Source organism: Pleurodeles waltl, chromosome 9 (genome assembly GCF_031143425.1).
Source record: "Pleurodeles waltl isolate 20211129_DDA chromosome 9, aPleWal1.hap1.20221129, whole genome shotgun sequence".
Classification (NCBI taxonomy): domain Eukaryota; kingdom Metazoa; phylum Chordata; class Amphibia; order Caudata; family Salamandridae; genus Pleurodeles; species Pleurodeles waltl.
In genome coordinates this window covers 437280685-437300775 of record NC_090448.1, presented here as the reverse complement: position 1 = coordinate 437300775, position 20091 = coordinate 437280685, and the positions used below count along the sequence as shown (strand labels likewise).

General features: G+C 48.5%; 1 protein-coding gene across 1 annotated transcript in view; it reads right to left on the bottom strand.

Annotated features, from left to right (window-relative positions):
- The window catches only part of LOC138259482 (cytochrome P450 2F2-like), a 612238-nt gene that overhangs the window by 79762 nt on the left and 512385 nt on the right, over nucleotides 1-20091 (bottom strand). Inside the window, exon 8 of the mRNA XM_069207252.1 lies at nucleotides 4770-4957. Coding sequence (XP_069063353.1) covers nucleotides 4770-4957 — 188 coding nt within the window. The remainder of the gene's footprint in view (nucleotides 1-4769; nucleotides 4958-20091) is intronic.

Below are 20091 nucleotides of genomic sequence, written 5' to 3'. Positions count from 1 at the left end.
GGGCACCCTAACAGCTTGGCTACCAGTATAATGTGAGAGCACACCATCAGTATGGTGTGATTCAACCTCTGTACCAACTATGCTAGACTGTCTAGTAATGGGCAGGCTGAGAAGTTTCTTTCCTGAACCTTTTCCTGGGGGAGTCCCTGGATCAGATTGAGAACCATTAGCTACTTTTTCACCAGATTGGGCACTTATGGCCTTATCCTGTACTCTAAGCATATTAATTAACAGTTCTAAGGAAGGATTCTTCCCTACACTCAAACCTCTCTCTATGCAGAGACTCCTTGCTCCTTTCCAGCTAAGGTGATCATATGCAAGTTTGGACAGTTCAACATTTTTGCCTGTGCCAGACATTTTTTAGAGAGAGTTAAAGTGATAGAAAAAGAGAAAAAAGTTTTCAGAACTTTTTGGAAAGACAGAAAAAACTTTTTAAACTTTTAAGAACTTTTTGAAAGTTTTAGAAGTACTTTTCAGCACTTAGAAAAGAGTGAAAAGAGGAAATGCAAAACTTTTTGGCTATGTGTATATACACTGACCTTGTTTTGTATATTTTTCTCTTATGAAAAGTACAATGACAAGAGTGGTAAGTAGTCTCAAGCACTTATCCCACCACTGCACAACCAATGTAGGAGGCTGGACTGGCTTGTAGTGAGTACCATGGGGTACTTGCACCTTGCACCAGGCCCAGTTATCCCTTATTAGTGTATAGGGTGTCTAGCAGCATAGGCTGATAGATAATGGTAGCTTAGCAGAGCAGCTTAGGCTGAACTAGGAGACGTGTGAAGCTACCACAGTACCACTTAGTGTCATATGCACAATATCATAAGAAAACACAATACACAGTTATACTAAAAATAAAGGTACTTTATTTTTATGACAATATGCCAAAGTATCTTAGAGTGTACCCTCAGTGAGAGGATAGGAAATATACACAAGATATATATACACAATAGCAAAAATATGCAGTATAGTCTTAGAAAACAGTGCAAACAATGTATAGTTACAATAGGATGCAATGGGGAAACATAGGGATAGGGGCAACACAAACCATATACTCCAAAAGTGGAATGCGAACCACGAATGGACCCCAAACCTATGTGACCTTGTAGAGGGTCGCTGGGACTAATAGAAAATAGTGAGAGTTAGCAAAATAACCCTCCCCAAGACCCTGAAAAGTGAGTGCAAAGTGCACTAAAGTTCCCCTAAGGACAAAAGAGTTGTGTTAGAGGAATAATGCAGGAAAGACACAAACCAGCAATGCAACAACTGTGGATTTCCAATCTAGGGTACCTGTGGAACAAGGGGACCAAGTCCAAAAGTCACAAGCAAGTCGGAGATGGGCAGATGCCCAGGAAATGCCAGCTGCGGGTGCAAAGAAGCTTCGACTGGACAGAAGAAGCTGAGGTTTCTGCAGGAACGAAAAGGGCTAGAGACTTCCCCTTTGGTGGACGGATCCCTCTCGCCTTGGAGAGTCGTGCAGAAGTGTTTTCCCGCCGGAAGGACGCCAACAAGCCTTGCTACACGCAAATCGTGCGTTTGGCGTTTTTGGACGCTGCTGGGGCCCAGGAGGGACCAGGAGGTCGCAAATTGGACCTGCAGAGAGAGGGGACGTTGAGCAAGACAAAGAGCCCTCACTGAAGCAGGTAGCACCCGGAGAAGTGCCAGAAACAGGCACTACGAGGATGCGTGAAACGGTGCTCGCCGAAGTTGCACAAAGGAGTCCCACGTCGCCAGAGACCAACTTAGAAAGTCGTGCAATGCAGGTTAGAGTGCCGTGGACCCAGGCTTGGCTGTGCACGAAGGATTTCCGCCGGAAGTGCACAGGGGCCGGAGTAGCTGCAAAGTCGCGGTTCCCAGCAATGCAGCCCAGCGAGGTGAGGCAAGGACTTACCTCCACCAAACTTGGGCTGAAGAGTCACTGGACTGTGGGGGCCACTTGGACAGAGTCGCTGGATTCGAGGGACCTCGCTCGTCGTGCTGAGAGGAGACCCAAGGGACCGGTGATGCAGCTTTTTGGTGCCTGCGGTTGCAGGGGGAAGATTCCGTCGACCCACAGGAGATTTCTTCGGAGCTTCTGGTGCAGAGAGGAGGCAGGCTACCCCCACAGCATGCACAAGCAGGAAAACAGTCGAGAAGGCGGCAGGATCAGCGTTACAGAGTTGCAGTAGTCGTCTTTGCTACTATGTTGCAGGTTTGCAGGCTTCCAGCGCGGTCAGCGGTCGTTTCCTTATCAGAAGGTGAAGAGGGAGATGCAGAGGAACTCGGATGAGCTCTTGCATTCGTTATCTAAAGTTTCCCCAGAGACAGAGACCCTAAATAGCCAGAAAAGAGGGTTTGGCTACCTAGGAGAGAGGAAAGGCTACTAACACCTGAAGGAGCCTATCAGCAGGAGTCTCTGACGTCACCTGGTGGCACTGGCCACTCAGAGCAGTCCAGTGTGCCAGCAGCACCTCTGTTTCCAAGATGGCAGAGGTCTGGAGCACACTGGAGGAGCTCTGGACACCTCCCAGGGGAGGTGCAGGTCAGGGGAGTGGTCACTCCCCTTTCCTTTGTCCAGTTTCGCGCCAGAGCAGGGGCTAAGGGGTCCCTGAACCGGTGTAGACTGGCTTATGCAGAATTGGGCACATCTGTGCCCAACAAAGCATTTCCAGAGGCTGGGGGAGGCTACTCCTCCCCTGCCTTCACACCATTTTCCAAAGGGAGAGGGTGTCACACCCTCTCTCAGAGGAAGTTCTTTGTTCTGCCATCCTGGGCCAGGCCTGGCTGGACCCCAGGAGGGCAGCTGCCTGTCTGAGGGGTTGGCAGCAGCAGCAGCTGCAGTGAAACCCCAGGAAGGGCAGTCTGGCAGTACCAGGGTCTGTGCTACAGACCACTGGGATCATGGAATTGTACCAACAATGCCAGGATGGCATAGAGGGGGCAATTCCATGATCATAGACATGTTACATGGCCATATTCGGAGTTACCATGGTGAAGCTACATATAGGTAGTGACCTATATGTAGTGCACGCGTGTAATGGTGTCCCCGCATTCACAAAGTTCAGTGAATTGGCTCTGAACAATGTGGGGGCACCTTGGCTAGTGCCAGGGTGCCCTCACACTAAGTAACTTTGCACCTAACCTTTACCAGGTAAAGGTTAGACATATAGGTGACTTATAAGTTACTTAAGTGCAGTGAAAAATGGCTGTGAAATAACGTGGACGTTATTTCACTCCGGCTGCAGTGGCAGGCCTGTGTAAGAATTGTCAGAGCTCCCTATGGGTGGCAAAAGAAATGCTGCAGCCCATAGGGATCTCCTGGAACCCCAATACCCTGGGTACCTCAGTACCATATACTAGGGAATTATAAGGGTGTTCCAGTAAGCCAATGTAAATTGGTAAAAATGGTCACTAGCCTGTCAGTGACAATTTGGAAAGAAATGAGAGAGCATGACCACTGAGGTTCTGATTAGCAGAGCCTCAGTGAGACAGTTAGTCACTACACAGGTAACACATTCAGGCACACTTATGAGCACTGGGGCCCTGGGTTACCAGGGTCCCAGTGACACATACAACTAAAACAACATATATACAGTGAAAAATGGGGGTAACATGCCAGGCAAGATGGTACTTTCCTACACTAGTGTTGAATCAAAATAACTGATTTGGGACTTGCTAGAATGGAACATAAAATGATGCAACCTAAAGGTCCATAGTGTGGTGTAATCGGCCATTAGTCTGAACTGCTTCCAGGACCCGAATATCTGTAGATAGAAAGACAGATTTAGATAATATATATCAGATATCAGGACACTCTCACCTTCCAACTTAATGTGCAACTGTGCAGTTAAAACAGGTTAACATATGAACTGATTACAAAATTGCTATAAATATTAGGGCCTGATTTAGAGTTTGCAGTAAGGATTGTACTCCATCATGGCAATGGAGTAAAATACTCAGTCACCCTGAGAGAGTACCTTTAATTTAAATTTAAATGTGTTCGCTAGCCCAGCGGACATCTCTATTCATTGACTGAAGCCGTGGTCATTACGGTTCCTGTCAATGAGTTAAAAGGTTGATGGAAGTACCGTAAAATTGATGGTACCATCCTTCAATTTTTTAACTTGTCTTATATTTCAGAAACAAAATAAATCCGAAAGCAGAATTTCGTTTTTGAATACACAGAACCTAATGGCCTCTACACCATGGGAGTTTTCATCTATGGTACAGGAGTCATTTAACATTGCTGTCCCATCAGCCAGGTTTTCATGGCAGTAGGGGAAAGTAACTAGGCATTCAACTGCCCACTATAAATCAGATGGGCAGTCGAATGGCCAACTTCTGAGAACCTTGCCCTGTTATGCCATCAGAGGAGTAGGTCAGCAACGGAGGCAGAATAGTCTCCTTCAATGACATACTTAAGGTACGCCTGACTGTAAATTAGACTGGCGGACATTCAGGTTGGCAGAGAAGGTACTCTGCTGCAACAGCAATGGAGTACCATCTATGCCAAACTCTAAATCAACCTCTTAGCCTGTACATAACAAGTCAGTTTGGCCTTGTAATATAAGAATGCAGAACTGTTAGCACGTCAAGTAGCAACTTACACATCTGTGCATTTAATGATTCATCAATAACAATTTAATAGAGTATGTGAGCTGGCTTAGGATCATCTTGATTTACTTTCATTACAAAACCCATATGCAAATATTGGAAAAAGCCTTTTTTATCATGTACTAAATTGTATTAGTTGTGCACCAACTTCTTGCAGAATCATTATGCAATACCTTTGGGATTGTATAACCTCTGAATTTGGTCTCACGAGTAACAGCACGTGGAAGACTAAGGGGAATGACATCTGCAAACCTCTGGATCTCATGGATGACTGCCTCTGTGTAGGGCATCTTGCTTCTGTCTTCAAAATTTGGGCTACGGTTTGGGCCAACCACACGGTCAATTTCAGCATGCATTTTTTCTGTTGAGAAAAACATAAAATGGCAAGCATAAGTCTTTGTACAAATATCTTCTGCTACCATGCCTTATTAGCCACTGTAGTTTTGGGAGCATCATGCTTGTCATGTTTAAAAGCTTTGAGAGGGTATTCCGGAGGACAACCAGGAACCTTTCTTCATGACGTGCTTTTCCAAAGAAGACATTCTGATTGAGGCAGTCTTCTTTAATGAGCTGGGAATTGTCTTGGAGTGTGTGGCAGATATTTAAGTATTTTTGTGTTGGGGATTGCCATGGTTTACATGGCAGTCCTAGACAGAAAAAGCAACTATAGACCTGGCATTAGAATCTTTCTCTAAGTAGGAGGGGTTCATCAGATGCCAGTCTGATTTCCATTGACTCTGCTCTGTGGTTTTCCTGAAACTTGAGCCATTGTCATGTCCTCGATGATCAAGAGCTCATTCTCCCACTTCTAAATAAGTAGGTTCAATTCACAGACACTCACCTGCATGCTCCTCAACATCCGCTCACTCACCAAACACACCACAGAGATCTGGAACCCCTAACCTACCTTTCCTCACAGAAACCTGGGTGAACCATGCATTGGCACCTGACATCGTCATCCCCTGGCTACAAAATTGCCAGGTAAGACAGGCTTCACAAGCTCGGAAGCTAAATCTACACAATCCATTAGCTGCATCACATCCACAAACATATCATCATCCAACAAGGAATGCCTGTCATTCAAGCTCCACGTCACAGTCAACTTCACCGTAAGTGGCACTCTCATTTACAGACCACTGGGACTGTGCATCAACTTCATCTACACCATCACAGACTTTGTTGTACCACTCTCCCTCGATGCTAGCAATTACATAATATTTAAAGACCTGAGCTTCCACTCAAACTCAAGAACACTCACTGAAGCCCTTGGGAGCCTGGGCCTCACCTAATGAGTAAAAGGACCTACCCACATCACTGGACACCTCCTGCACCCTATTTCTACCTACTTTCATAACATCAAAGTCAATGCGCGCGCACCAGTCTCCTGGACAGATCATATCCTCATCAAGCTCAGCATTCCTATCACGGTCTAACACACATGCACCACCACCAGACTAGCCCACTAAAACTGGAGCAGCATCACTGACAAGGACTGGAAACACTGCTCCCAACACCACCCGATCCGAACACAGCAACAGCCTCCCCAAAGCCATCAAGAATTTCAGTATTTGGATCACCTACTGTGCCAGCTCCCTGGTCCCTCTCAAACAGAGCAATACAATAAGATCCAGACCCCAGGCCAGTTGGTCGATAGAGGAACCCAGACCAACCAAACATCACTGCAGACAACTGCAGTGCAAATGTGTAGGAAAGTACCATCTTGCCTGGCATGTTACCCCCATTTTTACATGTATGTCAGTTTGTTTTTGCCTGTCTCACTGGGATCCTGCTAGCCAGGACCCCAGTGTTCATAATTGTGGCCTGAATGTGTATACCTGTGTAGTGTCTAATTGTGTCACCGAGGCTCTGCTAATCAGAACCTCAGTGCTTATGCTCTCTCTGCCTTTAAAATTGTCACTATATGCTACTGACCATTTTCACCAATTTTAATTGGCACACTGTGTAGGAAATTACCATCTTGCCTGGCATGTTACCCCCATTTTTACTTGTGTGTCAGTTTGTTTTTGCCTGTCTCACGGGGATCCTGCTAGCCAGGACCCTAGTGCTCATAGTTTGTGGCCTAAATGTGTTCCCTGTGTGGTACCTTACTGTGTCACTGAGGCTCTGCTAACCAGAACCCCAGTGCTTATGCTCTCTCTGCTTTTAAAATTGTCATTGCAGGCTAGGGACCATTTCACCAATTTTGATTGGCACACTGGAACACCCTTATAATTCCCTAGTATATGGTACCTAGGTAACCAGGTATTGGGGCTCCAGGAGATCCCTATGGGCTGCAGCATTTGTTTTGCCACCCATTGGGAGTTCAGACAATTCTTACACAGGACTGCCACTGCAGCCTGAGTGAAATAATGTCCACGTTATTTCACAGCCAGTTTACACTGCACTTAAGTAACTTATAAGTCACCTATATGTCTAACCCTCACTTAATGAAGGTTAGGTGCAAAGTTACTAAGTGTGAGGGCACCCTGGCACTAGCCAAGGTGCCCCAACATTGTTCAGGGCAATTTCGCCAGACTTTGTGAGTGCGGGGACACCATTACACGCGTGCACAACATATAGATCAATACCTATATGTAGCTTTACAATGGTAACTCCGAATATGTCCATGTAACATGTCTAAGATCATGGAATTGTCCTCCCATGCCAAATCTGGTATTGGGATGCCAATCCCATGCATCCCCGGGGCTCCAGCATGGACCCCGGGTACTGCCAAACTAGCTCTCTGGGGTTTTCACTGCAGCTACTGCTGCTGCCAATCCACAGACAGGTTTCTGCCCTCCTGGGGTCTGGGCAGCCCAGTCCCAGGAAGGCAGAACAAAGGATTTCCTCTGAGAGAGAGTGTTACACCCTCTCCCTTTGGAAATAGGTGTTCAGGGCCTGAGAGGAGTAGCCTCTCCTGGCCTCTGGGAATGCTTTGAAGGTCACAGATGGTGCCCTCCTTGCATAAACCAGTCTACACCGGTTCAGGGATCCCCCAGCCCCTGCTCTGGCGTGAAACTGGACAAAGGAAAGGGGAGTGACCACTCCCCTGTCCATCACCACCCCAGGGGTGGTGCCCAGAGCTCCTCCAGTGTGTCCCAGACCTCTGCCATCTTGAATGCAGAGGTGTGAGGGCACAATGTAGGCCTCTGAGTGGCCAGTGCCAGCAGGTGACGTCAGAGACCCCCCCAATAGGTGCTTACCTGATTAGGTGGCCAATCCTCCTCTGAGGGCTATTTAGGGTCTCTCCTGTAGGTTTCTCTTCAGACAACGAATGCAAGGGCTCAACAGAGTTCCTCTGCATCTCCCTCTTCGACTTCTGCCAAGGATCGAACGCTGAGTGCTCCAGGACACCTGCAAAACCGCAACAAAGTAGCAAGAAGACTACCAGCAACATTGTAGCGCCTAATCCTGCTGGCTTTCTTGACTGTTTCCTGGTGGTGCATGCTCTGAGGGATGTCTGCCTTCACCCTGCACTGGAAGCCAAGAAGAACTCTCCCGTGGGTCGACAGAATCTTCCCCCTGCTAACACAGGCACCAAACTTCTGCATCACCGGTCCTCTGGGTCCCCTCTCATCTTGATGAGCATGGTCCCTGGAATACAGGAGCTGGATCCAAGTGACCCTGGCAGTCCAGAGGTCCTTCTGTCCAAATTTGGTGCAGGTATGTCCCTGTCTCCCCACACCAGACAGTAATCCTGTGTACTGCTTGAACTGCAGCTGCTAGGACTTCTGTGCACTTTTGCAAGGAATCCTTCATACACATCATAGCCCAGGTCCGCAGCACTCTGTCCTGTATTGTTCAACTTGCTGAGTTGACAACCGGCTTCGTGGGTCCCCCCTTTGTAGTATTGAGATGACAGCCGTGCTCAGATTTCTTAAACACCTGTTCAAGTGCTTCTACGGGTTCTACCTGCTTCTGCCTGGGCTCTCTGTCTTGCTGAGCACCCCCTCTGTCTCCTCCTCCAAGGAGCGGCTTCATGGTCCTCTTCCTTTACAGGTCCTCAAAAAAAAAATGACGCAAATGCGGCGCTAAAAAAGTATAAATATGGGCCTTAGTGTTTTCTAACACTCCCAGCGACCCCTTACACACTACACTAGGCCTGGGGTCCCTAAGTGGTTTGCATTCCACTTTCTTAGTATATGGCTTGTGTTTCCCCTAGGCCTATTGCATCCTATTTTATTCTGAAGTGTTTGCACTACTTTTCTAACTGTTTACTTATCTGATTTTGGTTTGTGTGTATATTTTGAGTATTTTACTTACCTCCTAAGGGAGTATATCCTCTGAGATATTTTTGGCACATTGTCACTAAAATAAAGTACCTTTATTTTTAGTAACTCTGAGTATTGTGATTCTTATGATATAAGTGCTATATGATATAAGTGGTATAGTAGGAGCTTTGCATGTCTCCTAATTTAGCCTAAGCTGCTCTGCTACAGCTACCTCTATCGGCGTAAGCTGCTAGAACACTACTAATCTACTAATAAGGGATAACTGGACCTGGCACAAGGTGTAAGTACCATCAGGTACCCACTATAAGCCAGGACAGCCTCCTACAAAATGGAAAATGAGTCGGAACAAATCGTGCAGGAACATGTTCAACTTCACCCAAGACGCTAACAGCAAATAATCTGGCCCACAAACATGCAGCTCTGGTGGACTACATTGATGCCAGCACCAACAGAAGCAAATAAATATTCACCATTGTGAACTATCACCTTCATTTTGGCCACTTCCAGCTCCATTACCTTCTCGTGGTACATCTGTACATCTGTACCAATCTCTCTCAGTTCTTCAGCAACAAAATCAATGCGAATTACAGCATCTTCAGCGTGCAACTTGTTCCCACTGACCTCACCAAAATCTCCTGATCTCATCCAAAGAACTAATGCTAACCACGTGACCCCTCATAACCGCAGAAAAAACTGGAGCCACTATGAGGTCTATCCACTGAGGCGCCCCATCTGTACCCTGCCTCCGCCACACCTACTCCAGAGGACTGAAACCCATTTGAGCCATGCTTACACCCTTCCCAGATACTTGGACACATTGCTAAAGAAGCCTTCAGCAGAAACTTCAACTCCCCGACATCACTCATTCTGGTTTCAGACCCAAACACGTCATGCTGCCACTGATGACATCTGTGTGACTCTGGACAGAGGAGACACACCTGGACCTCTCCACAGCATTTGACACAGTCTCCCATCGCATCCTCATCCACTGCATACATGTCATTGGAATCCAATGTCACTAATTCTGATGAATCTGCTTCTTCCTGACAGAATGTAGTCAGTCAGTCAACTGGCATCATATACCTCGGATGCCCATGACCTCATCTCTGGAGCTTCGCAAGGATCCTCCCTGAACCCAACCATCTTAAGCACATACATGATCCCTCTAGGCAGCATCATCTGCTCTAATGACATCAACATGATCTCCTATGAGACAACACGCAACACATTCTCTGCTTCACGTACAAGATGTCAAGTACCCAGATTAAGTTCAATGCCTGCATCACTGAAAACATTTACTGGATAAAGGCCAACTCTCTTAAGCTAAATGCCGACAAGACTGAAATTGTGATCTTTGGTAAAGCATATCACCATGGGACTCTACCTGGTGGCCAACAGAGCCAGAAGCAACACCCACCCCCACCACCCAGGCCAAGAGCCTCGGCTCGTCATCAACAGCAAATGCAACATCACCACCCAACTTGATGCTATCAGCGCCTCATGCTTCTACACCCAAATGATGCTGAGGAAGAATTTCAAATAACTCCCAATCAGCACCCGAAAAACTGTCACACACACCAGGGTCACAAGCCAGCTTAATTACAGGAACATCCCCTAGGCCGGGACCCACAAAAACTCACCAGAATGCCGCAAGCTATTCAGAACTTGGCAGCTAGAATTTCCCTGAACCTTCCACGCCCGACTCACATCACAGCAGACATGAAGGAGTTCCACTGGCTCCCCATTCACACAATTCAAACACCTTACCCACACCTTCAAGGCACTATACAACACTGGCCCAGCATACTTCAACAAGCCCATCTTCTTTCACAAACCTTTTAAACACCTCCACTCATAGGAACTCTTACTTGCACAGATCTCACGCATACAGAAAACCCGACCCGGCAGTAGGGACTTCTCCCATATCGCTCATAAAGCATGGAATGACCTGCCGCTAGACATAAGAGCCTCACTTTTTGAATCCACCAAGAAGCTAAAGACCTGGGGTTTCGAGTAGTCTCACTAGGCCAGTCGGGTTTTTAGTGACATAAATAAAATGACATTAAAGATGGAAGAGCCCAAACTACATACCTGGTAGCCATCGCAACTGTTTTGCCGCTACAAGACATTGGGCACTTCGACTGGCAATTTGGTAATACCCAGAAGTTGCTCCCAAGTCTGATGGATACTTGGGTGTTGGTTGTGACCGGATACGTCTACCCCAAGGGACACTAGCCCCCTCCAAATGTTTGCAACATGACTATTGTGTTGCAAGAACGAAAAGTCAGCATCAGAAGCCCATAAATCCTGCAAAAAGGACTTCATGGCACCTGAGATCTGTGCCTGGAGTCGTGCCTACTCACTTGTGGACCGAGGACTCGGCCGGACTTCACCCCCGTGGACTGCACAGCATCGGGAGCATCTATTGAGCATCAATAATGCCAAATTTTGGTTGCGCTATCACCTGTTTCAGAATTGATATAACAATGTATTTGACAATACATATATTATGTGGTTTAGCTATAATAAAGTTAAGCGCAGCGCGTAAATGAAATTATTGAAAGTGAATTCACAGAAGAGAATGAGAAATTTATATATAAATAAGCCCTCTAATTTTTGTCTTTAACATGCTAAAATGTAGTACGCATAGGGATTTATATTTATTTACTTAGATTATGGTATTATGATGAAATTTCACATAATCACGATTCATTTTGTATTCTTGTTCCATGTATAATTGTAAAATGCACTTATAATCATGTATTCAAAATGTGCATTCAATGTCTTATTAAGTTAGCATAACCAAAGGCATGAAATGGAAGATTTCTTGTATTTAGCCTTCACCGTGGAGTTTTGCTCGTGTTGCAATATTCTTTCTTTACAGATGCATTTATCAAGTCTACAGTAAATGAAAGTCATGTTGTGTGTCAAAGTGGGATAAGCGAGGATACTTTGGCAAGGACAAAGAAGCGCTAACAAGCTGAGAAGAAAAGACTTCTGTTTGAGTACCAGACACCCTGAGACTTTTAATGCCACTCTTATGTTGGATTTGTGGGATGAGAGACCTGAGGGGAGTTGCCAATTTCAACTGTGCACAGAATATGTAAAACTACTGGTGTTGATGATGTGGACTTCTGGAAGGTTTAGTAGGTTTAATTGGTATTCATCTAATTAGACGAGAGCAGATTCCCTTGAGACGTGGAGGGGTACAAACCTCTCTACTCTTCATTCCTTTGTGTGGCTTTATGCCATACTCCACTTCTCTATTAGAGCTTCTAATAAGGTTTCTGTCATGCTGACATTTTCCTATACTTCCTGAGACTTTATTAGGATTTCCCTATATCTTAGTTTACGTTATTTAGATTAACTTAGATTCTCCAATGATTAGGCAAGAGGATCGTGACTTTTATAATGACCATCAGATTCTGTTTCTCATCTTCGGTATCACTTCAACTGAAATTCTTGTATGCCTTATGCTTATACAAGTTAATCTTGGGCGATGTTTTACTTCACTTTAGGTGACTTTGTACTTATATAGCATGTTCTTGAGATTCATTTTCATCACTTGGGCTCTTAATTTGTAATAAACATTTGAGCTTTATCCTCCTCCTCCTGGATTTAATGTGTGACAAAATAGGTTACTCTGTAAATTAAATTGAAAGGTTGATTTTAACCCTCCTTTACTTCTCTAGCATCCTAAAAACGTATGCTGGAAGAATTAAAATAGAAATATGAAGAATGCCTTGTCTAAAAGTAATGAGAGCTAGAGCCCTTTATTTTAGATCGGTTAGTCCCCAAAGCCCAGTCCCTAGTGCTCATGTCCAGAAATTGGAAGCTCAGCGGAGCTACAGAGATTCTGAAAAAAATCTTGTCAACAGAGGAGTGAGTATCAATAGGGTTATGAGTTACAGTAGTTCATGGTTAGCTAGCAGTGCTTTGTGGAGTTTGGATGGTGTTTTGCAGAGGTGTTTTGAATGTTATGTGAGTGTGGTGTTTCGTAAAAGAAGCTGAAGTTGTTATTGAGTCTGTCGAGATGTAAGATCCTGCGATAGTATTAAGAAGTGTAGAAGACACTATATTGTAATTTTCTGGTAAGTTTGGGTCTTGTAGTGAGACGTTGTCAATGGCACAATTGAGATAGGGACCTATATTGTTCTGCGAATGTAAGAACTGGTTGGTATAGTGGATCCTAATGCAAACTGAATGATACCCCGCAGGTCGAGGTTTTATTCGAAGTGCTTATGACTCTTGTGTGATTGGATACTGTCATTTCTTTAGAGGAGCAGAGAAAGGTTATTTATTTTACAATGTGTGTCCAATGCTAAGAAGAGTGCATGTGTGCAGATTGAAAATGAAGGTGAACCACTGCAAGGAGTGAGATTGATGTCACAGCGTGCAGCCATGGTGTTGGTTGGTTGGTGTAGTGCCACTTCGGTACTGGTTGTCTACAGCACAAGGGGTCGTACTGCTATTAGTTGTTGCTGCTGAATGAGATTTTATTGAAAAATGAATTGTTTCAAGGTCATAAGAGATTTCTTTAGAGGAGATATGCCTGTACCTATTAGAGAAGGAGAAAATGGATCTCCTGCAGATACCCCAGGTCATTATATGGCAATAAATGTAGGGCTTCACAAATGTATTTAGCTTGGTCAGTGGCACAAGAGGAAGGTTCATTGAGATTTCCACTTTAAGGCACATTTAGGTGGTCATTACAACATTGGCGGTAAAAGCTGCTTACTGCCGTGCAGAAGGCCGCCAACATACAGCCGCGGCCGCGGAATTCCGCCACAGCTATTATGACCCACATCTCGAAATCCGACAAAATTCAGACACCCACACAAGTCCGCCACACCAAAGGTCAGTGATAAACTGGCGAAAAAAAACCTCCACCTTCACGCCAACAGAAATACGCCCACGCTATCACGACCCACGAATCCACGCGGCGGTCTTTCAACCGCGGTATTCCATTGGCGGTACACACCGCCGCGCTCAAAATACACACACATTTACAAAACACAGCCACATTGGACAATTCAAAATACACACACATGATACACATACACACACCACTCCCACACATCCATTACAATATAAAACACACACCCACATCACCCACAAACCCCTACGACAGAAAATCTTGAAAGAAGGCCAGAGAGAGACACCACCATCCACAAACTAGCATCCACAGGCACTCAACACCATCACCCACACAACTTCCACGCACAAAACACCACACACCACTACATATCACCACACTTATCACCACACACACCACCCCACACATCACCTACACCAGCCCATGGCATGGCAAAGACACCACAGGTTCTCGGAGGAGGAGCTCAGGGTCATGGTGGAGGAAATCGTCCGGGTAGAGCCACAGCTATTTGGAGCACAGGTGCAGCACACCTCAATTGCAAGGAAGATGGAGCTATGGTGAAGAATAGTCGACAGGGTCAACGCAGTGGGACAACACCCAAGAAATCGGGATGACATCATGAAGAGGTGGAACGACCTATGGGGGAAGGTGCGTTCCGTGGTCTCCAGACACCACCTGGCGGTTCAGCGGACTGGCGGCGGACCCCCACCTCCTCCCCACAACTAACAACATGGGAGGAGCAGGTCTTGGCGATTCTGCATCCTGAGGGCCTCGCAGGAGTCAGTGGAGGAACGGACTCTGGTAAGTCAAATCTTTACTACTATATCCCCCACCCTTCCTGGATGCCATCACAAACTCCTACCCATACCCTCACCCTCATCACTCCACCACCTCACATATACCCCACTATCACAAACCACCCATCCCAACACCACGCCCTGCATGCAACACCAACGCAAGGACACCCATCACTAAAGCATGCCTGCTGCACATACCCATACACCCCCCAAACCATCATCACACAAGTCCCCACATAGGAATGCAAGCACTGGGGTACACGGTCACCCACCCATTGCCCACCATGACACACACAGATGCAATAATTAAGCTTTTACACCCCTGCAGGACCACTACCCAATGTCACCAGATAGGAGGGTCCAAACATCTCCACCCCACCCACAGAAGAGGCCCACAGTGATGACAGCAGCTCTGTCCAACTGGATCCAGATGACCAGCCTAGACCATTGTGGGCCTCGGGACAGTCGGTTCCCCTCACACAGGCACAGGCCACCACAGACCTTCCACCCTCTGGTAACACCAGCACAGCACCCACCCAGCGGGCCCATACCTACATCCCCAGGACACGTCAATCAGCTGTGTGTCCACCACTACAGGGAACCCAGGATAACCCACCACCCCAACAACAACAGGGACCTGGGGGCAGTGGCAGTGGGCACACGGTCCAGGAGATGGAGGCACAGGGGAACTGGGAGGGCTGCTGTGCGACAGGGGGCGGACAGGCCAAGGGAACCCACTCTCCACGAGGCCCTCTCCTCCATTATGGGAGCATACCACCACTCCCAGGAGACGATGGCAACGTCCTGGCCAAGTTTCAGGAGACCCAGCGCATGCAGGAGGAACAGTATTTGTGGTTCAGGGAGGAACTCAGAACCATCAGCTCCGCCCTGGGCACCATCGTAGTGGTGCTGAAGGAAATACTCAACACCAGGAGGGACACTGTGGCACTCCAAGGGGCCCCTGACACTAGCATGGACGATGAACTGCCCACCACCTCCGCCGGCGCTAGTGGACAGGAGGCACCGCCACAGGACCACCACACCAGCACCCCACCCCCTGCAGATGGAGAACCACCCCGCAAGCGGTCCCTGAGATCCAGGAACAAGACAGAGCACGATGCCAAGACCCCCGCCAAGAAATGAGACCACCCTGATTTTCAACCCACTGTCTCACTTTGTCACCCTGTCCATATTGGAACTGCCCTAGCTCCACTTCCTATGCCCATATGGGCAATGCACCTATGAGACAAATAGACTGGACTCTGCCATGGACACTCCTCCGCCATCACCCATCCCCATTTAACTTCCCCTTCCAATATTTTGTATGTAAATAAACACACCTAAAGCACCAAAGGATCTGGAGTCTGTCTGTGAGTTTGAAATAGTGTATTTGCAATTACAGTGACAACATTTCCAGGAAATAGTAATGTCAACATACTTATGTCACACAGCTCTAGTCCATGAGGAATCTAAGCAGATGACACACGTTGGAACCCACACCTGTGAAACCGTAAGGGAAAGTGACAACTCTGTGACCATACACTGGGTGAAATCGACAGACAGGATAGAGGTAGAAGTGTAAAAGTACTTGTAGTAGGCAGGAATGTATTCTCACCTGTGTTTCACTGGAAATATTGCTGGATGACTGAGTCCCTGTTGTCAATGTCTTCTTCCTCTGCTTCCTCCTCATCACTGTCCACAGGCTCCACAGCTGCCACAACACCGCCATCTGGACCATCCTCCTGCAGAAAAGGCACCTGTCGTCGCAAAGCCAAATTATGAAGCATACAGCAGGCCACGATGATCTGACACACCTTCTTTGGTGAGTAGAATAGGGATCCACCTGTCATATGGAGGCACCTAAACCTGGCCTTCAGGAGGCCGAAGGTGCGTTCGATCACCCTCCAAGTCCGCCAGTGGGCCTCATTGTAGCGTTCCTCTGCCCTGGTCATGGGATTCCTCACTGGGGTCAGTAGCCATGACAGGTTGGGGTAACCAGAGTCCCCTAGTAGCCACACCAGGTGCCTCTGTAGTTGACCCATCACATAAGGGATGCTGCTATTCCGAATGATGTAGGCGTCATGCACTGAGCCAGGGAACATGGCATTCACATGGGAGATGTACTGTTCTGCCAAACATACCATCTGTACATTCATGGAATGATAACTCTTCCTGTTCCTGTACACCTGTTCACTCCTGTGGGGGGGACCAAAGCCACATGGGTCCCATCAATGGCACCTATGATGTTGGGGATATGTCCAAGGGCATAGAAGTCACCTTTCACTGTAGGCAAGTCTTCCACCTGAGGGAAAACGATGTAGCTCCACATGTGTTTCAGCAGGGCAGACAACACTCTGGACAACACGTTGGAAAACATCGTCTGGGACATCCCTGATGCCATGGCCACAGTTGTTTGAAAACACCCACTTGCAAGGAAATGGAGCTCTGATAGCAACTGCACTTGTGGGGGGATTCCAGTGGGATGGCGGATTGCAGACATCAGGTCTGGCTCCAACTAGGTACACAGTTCCTGGATTGTGGCACGGTCAAACCTGTAGGTGATGATCCAATTTCTTTCCTCCATTGTCGACAGGTCCACCAGCGGTCGGTACACCGGAGGATTCCCCCATCTCCTCACATGTCCCAGCGGACGGTGCCTATGAAGGACAACAGCGAGTACAGAGTGAAACAACTCAGAGGTATGTACCCACAGTCTATACAGAACACCAATCATACACAAAATCTGGCCTGTATGTGTGTTGAGAGTAGGCCTAGGTATGTGTGACGCAGTTGGTAATTAGGCCATGTGGGCCCCTGAAATGGTGGCTGTCTGACCTCTAAAGCGGGACAATGGGATGTGAGGTAACTGCGCTGGCATTGTACACCGTCGCAGTAGGCGGTCGAAGACCACGGCGCAATGCTGCATTGGTTAACATTGGACCCTATGGGTCCCAGGAGCCAATGACTATGTACGCCGGCGGTGATGGTACGCACCGCCGCGGACGTGACCGCCGCGGACGTGACCGCCATTTTCTAACTGTTTAATCACTCGATACCTGATCTTCGACAGGAGAGGACCTACACTGCAAGTGCTGCTGTGACCTCGGTCTGGAAGAGACAATGGCTTGTGCGTCTGGGGAAAGGGCCCCTGCTTTCACTGCAGAGGAGTTAGAAAAGCTCGTCGACAGGGTCCTCCCCCAGTACACGCTACTCTACGGTCCTCCAGACCAACAGGTAAGTACACAGGGAGCATGTTGTATGGGCTATGCCTGTGTGGAGAGGGCTGGTTGTAAGAAGGAAGGGGGCAGAGTTCTGCGTGCATGAAAGACGGTGAATGCATGTGCCACATGGTAAGGGTAGGGATGTGGGCTTCTCACTTTGACGGTACAGTTGGTAATGACTTCTCTTCTTCCCCTGTACATTTCATGTAGGTCAGCGCCCACCAGAAGAAGGATATTTGGCGTGCCATCGCCAAGGACGTCAGGACCCTGGGGGTCCACCACAGACAGAGCACCCACTGCCAGAAGAGATGAGAGGACATTCGCCACTGGAGCAAGAAGACGGCGGAGGCTCAGCTGGGGATGGCCTCCCAACATGGGAGGGGTGCCCGTCGAACCATGACCCCCCTGATGGTCTGGATTCTGGCGGTGGCCTACCCTGAGTTGGATAGGCGCTTGAGGGCATCACAGCAGACACAAGGGGGTGAGTACACTATCATTCAGCTGACTTTGCGCGCAGTGAAGGTGTCTGGGTGGGGGAGGAGGGCTGTGGGTTCCCCTAGGCTAGGGCGAGTTCCATAGGCTAGGCCCATTCGTAAGGCATTGCCCTGTGGCCCCCACCCCACCTCTGTAGAGTGCCAAGTACAGCAATTCATGCCCCAGGGTCATCTATGTGTGCAGATGTTGTCCATAGCCTTGCAGGCCATTTTCCAGGAATTGCACTGTAGAGCCCAACAGCGCGACGTAGTGCAGGGGGCTGCTGTGTCTGTATTGTCCGCCAACTGTAGTGGTAAGCCATGCACTCAACCTGTCTTTCTTCTGTCCACCACCCTTTTCTTTGCGGTCTCCCTGTTCTTGTGTGCATTGGCATCATCAGGCGGAGGTACAGTGGCACCGGAGCACGAGGGAGCTGCATCCCACATGGGCATGGAGGCCCATACTACGGTCTCTGAATACACCAGTGGGACGGAGGGGAGCGCCACGGAGGTCACAGGATCTGCAACCAGCGACACGGACTCGTCCTCCGATGGGAGCTCCCTTGTGGTGGTGGCAACATCTGTGCCCCCCACTTCAACAGGTACAGCCGCCACCCCCGCTACCAGCACCGCCTTCCCAGTAGCCCCTCAGCCTTCGCCCTGTGCCCGCTCACCCAGGAGGGTGTGCATCACCTTCGCCCCAGGCACCTCAGCCCCTGCTCCTGTCCCCTCTGCTGCCTTCAGTGAGGAGGCCATTGACCTCCTCAGGTCACTCACTGTTGGGCAGTCTACCATTTTGAATGCCATCCAGGGTGTAGAAAGGGAGTTGCAACACACAAATGCATTCCTGGAGGGCATTCATTCTGGTCAGGCTGCCCTTCATCGAACCCTTCAAACTCTGGCCTCAGCACTGATGGCAGCCATTGTCCCTGTGTCTAGTCTCCCCCCTCCAACTTCCTCCACCCAGACCCAATCCCCTGTACCTCTGCCTATCCCAAGCACACCATCGGACCAGCCTGCACATATCTCACCACACAAAGGAAACTCAGGCAAACATAAGCACCACACATCCCCTAGGCACTCATGCAAGCATCACACACATACAGACACACCAACATCCACTGCCTCCACTATGTCCCCCTCCTCGTCGTCTCCCTCCTCCCTCCCAGTCTCGTCTACACTCACACCTGCATGCACTACCACTACAGCCACTACGTCCCGCACCAGCAGACCCACCACCACACCCCACTCACGTGCACTCACCACCCCACTACCATTTGCACGTCCCCTGTGTCCTCTCCCAGTGTGTCTGTGACGCCCCCTCCGAAGATATACAAACGCAGGCACACACCCACCAAACAGCCATCCACCTCACAACAGCCTCCAGCGCATGCACCTGCACCCAAATGCACAAAAAGTTACACCTCCTACAACCACCACCTCTTCCTCCACTCCCAAACCCCCTCCAGCTACCCGTCCCAGTGTGTCCAAACAACTTTTCCTGTCCCCCCTTAACCTATTTCCCACCACCCCCCCAACTCATAGGTCCCGTACTAGCACCTCAGCCCAAAAAATCTCCGGGACCGGTGGTGCCTGTTGTTACAGGTATGTGGAGTGCACCGGGCACCAGGCCAGCCAGTCTGTCACAGAGCCACAGCACAGCCAGTCCCCCCCCTGTGAAGCACCAGAAGTTGGACAGTGCCCAGCGGAAGAGGGGGAAGACTCCAGCCAGCCAAGCCGCTCACAGGGGTCACGGGGGGAGTGTGAACTCAGCTGTGACTCCTCCCAAGGTGGGGAATGGGCAGAAGAAACCTGCAAAGTCTGGGAGGAGCAGCACGGCGGAGATGACCACCAACATCCCCGCTGGCCAGGAGGCCACCGCCAGCCCCATTGTCG